Source organism: Merops nubicus, unplaced genomic scaffold (assembly GCF_000691845.1).
Source record: "Merops nubicus isolate BGI_N331 unplaced genomic scaffold, ASM69184v1 scaffold25243, whole genome shotgun sequence".
Taxonomy (NCBI): Eukaryota; Metazoa; Chordata; class Aves; order Coraciiformes; family Meropidae; genus Merops; species Merops nubicus.
Window position 1 is genome coordinate 1,934 of NW_008598680.1, and position 2,025 is coordinate 3,958.

Here is a 2,025-nt window from a genome sequence, read left to right on the forward strand (position 1 = left end):
AGTTTGATTATTGGTGACATCCAGCTTTGTTAATTATGTCAGTCCATGAAATCTTTCTTAAGCATTTTCATGTGGGTTTTTTAGCTTTACATCCATTTTAATCCTAAGCCCTTTTCTTACCCTTTGGTGTAATTCTGCTGCCCTGTAGTGCATCAGTTTCTCCTTCATACAGGTAGTTCTTTGGTCTTGTATTTGCAGAGTTTTATTTGGATATTTTCATTCACTTTCTGCAGCCTGCCCTGGATCACTCTTCAGAGTATTTCTGGTGCTTATTTGTACCAAGCTTGTTGTTGATCAGAAGTTTTATGAGTAAGCCTCTTACTTTGCGATCCCAATCCTGGGGAAAATATTTAATGGAACTAGATGAAGGAAAATGCCTTGTGCAGCCCGTCTGGGGTGCAGTCCCTGGGTTACAGAGAGGCACTCTAAAGAGCAGGCTTGAAAGAAGTTAAAGTTGCTTCATAGTGCCTAAATCACACTTCCTTGGCTAGTGTAGTAGAATAGAGAGATCTTAGCCATGGTTTAAAATCGAAAGATACTTGCTTGGGATTATTTCCCTGAGCTTTATACGTGTCCTGTCAGATGATTTGGGATGTCAGAGGCGGTGGAAAAACCAGTCACTTGACACTCCAGGACATGTGGCACTTTGTGCTCAGGATCCTGCTGCCCCAAGACAGCTGTTGCCTGGCATATACAGGATTTACAGGGGCCATTTCTGCTCACACAGCACTCGCTGTGGCTCTGTTCACCTCATCTCCTGCCGTGTCAAATCTTACTACATTAGCCTAGTTTTCCCGACGTTATGGGACAAAGCATTTGGAAGAGACCTACAGTCAAAAGAAAAGTTCAATGAAATGGTTGCGAGAGAAGCGTGCTTGGTACTGGGGCCTGGGTTAGCCAGGCAGAATCTGCGTTCACCCCGTGCATTGATTTTGTTATGGGATGGATTTCCTTCCTGGATATTTGAATAATGACCCCAATAGGGCTTCTACCTAATTTCTTCATACCCTCTCAAAATGCCCAGTGCCTTCAAATCACGTGGTCATATTCTTCTGTTTCATTACCTCTGTTTTTCTTTTCTCCCAAATAGGTGTAACCTCCAGAAGTGCCTCCACTTCAGGCTGCAATGGGATTGTTCTGGCTGTGGCTGCTTTGCATCCAGAGGCTGTCGCCCGCGCTGGCTGGAGGTGCCACCCGAGTGTACTACCTGGGTGTCCGTGAGGTGCCCTGGGACTATGCCCCGGGGGCACGGGACCTGCTCGCCGCCCAGAGCGTCGCCCAGAGCGTGTACGTTGGGCTCTGGGAGCTCCCTCTGGCACGGGCCTGAAACACTGATTTTATGAGTAATTTCATGCAGGTATTCTGGGGCATCTGAGCAAGCGACAGAGACAATCTAATAGATGTCTGATCTTTATGAGCTTAATGTTTAACTTGTTTTATTGCAGGAGCATAGAAACTGTCAGTGGGAGAAGGAATGGTCCCTTTGATGGAGCAGCCCAGTGCCTGCAGAGCAGAGTGAAGCACAAGCACTCTGTCATAGGACAGATGGTGCAATACTCTGCCCTGGGGTTTCATTTTCCTTGGTTCCAGCTGTGATCAGCTTGTGTATCCTGAGGCATGATGACTTTTAGCCTTGATGTAAATGACTTCCCAGAGCCTGATCTTGTTTAAATGGAGTTTCGAGCCTCACACTTACTGGAAACTCCTGCGTGAAATTTTAGGGGCCGTTTTAAGAATGTGTTTGGTTTTCTTGCAAAAGGGAGTTTGGAAACTACAATAATTACTTTGAGTCATTACAAAAACAGGTTTCCAAACACCAAACCACCTTCTCTGGTGTTTGTGTGTGATATTTTTGTTTTGTTTTGTTTTTAAGTAGTTTTCCACAGCTTTTTAAAGGCACTTGTCCTTTCGTTCCCCTAACTCATTTTATGTGGCAATTAGTCTTTATTTCTTGACCTGCTCTGAGTCATTTACCCCTCTGTAATAAATAATACTCAAGTTTATACATATCTTTCAGAAACAGCA

The 2,025-nt window shown here is 44.6% G+C and overlaps 1 protein-coding gene across 2 annotated transcripts in view; it reads left to right on the top strand.

Moving 5' to 3' along the window:
• Window positions 1-1,126: 1,126 nt before the first annotated feature.
• Window positions 1,127-2,025, top strand: part of HEPH (hephaestin) — a 19,486-nt gene continuing 18,587 nt past the window's right edge. For both annotated transcript variants that reach the window (XM_008937145.1, XM_008937144.1), the window contains exon 1: window positions 1,127-1,287. In XM_008937145.1, the coding sequence (XP_008935393.1) occupies window positions 1,127-1,287 (161 nt within the window). The remainder of the gene's footprint in view (window positions 1,288-2,025) is intronic.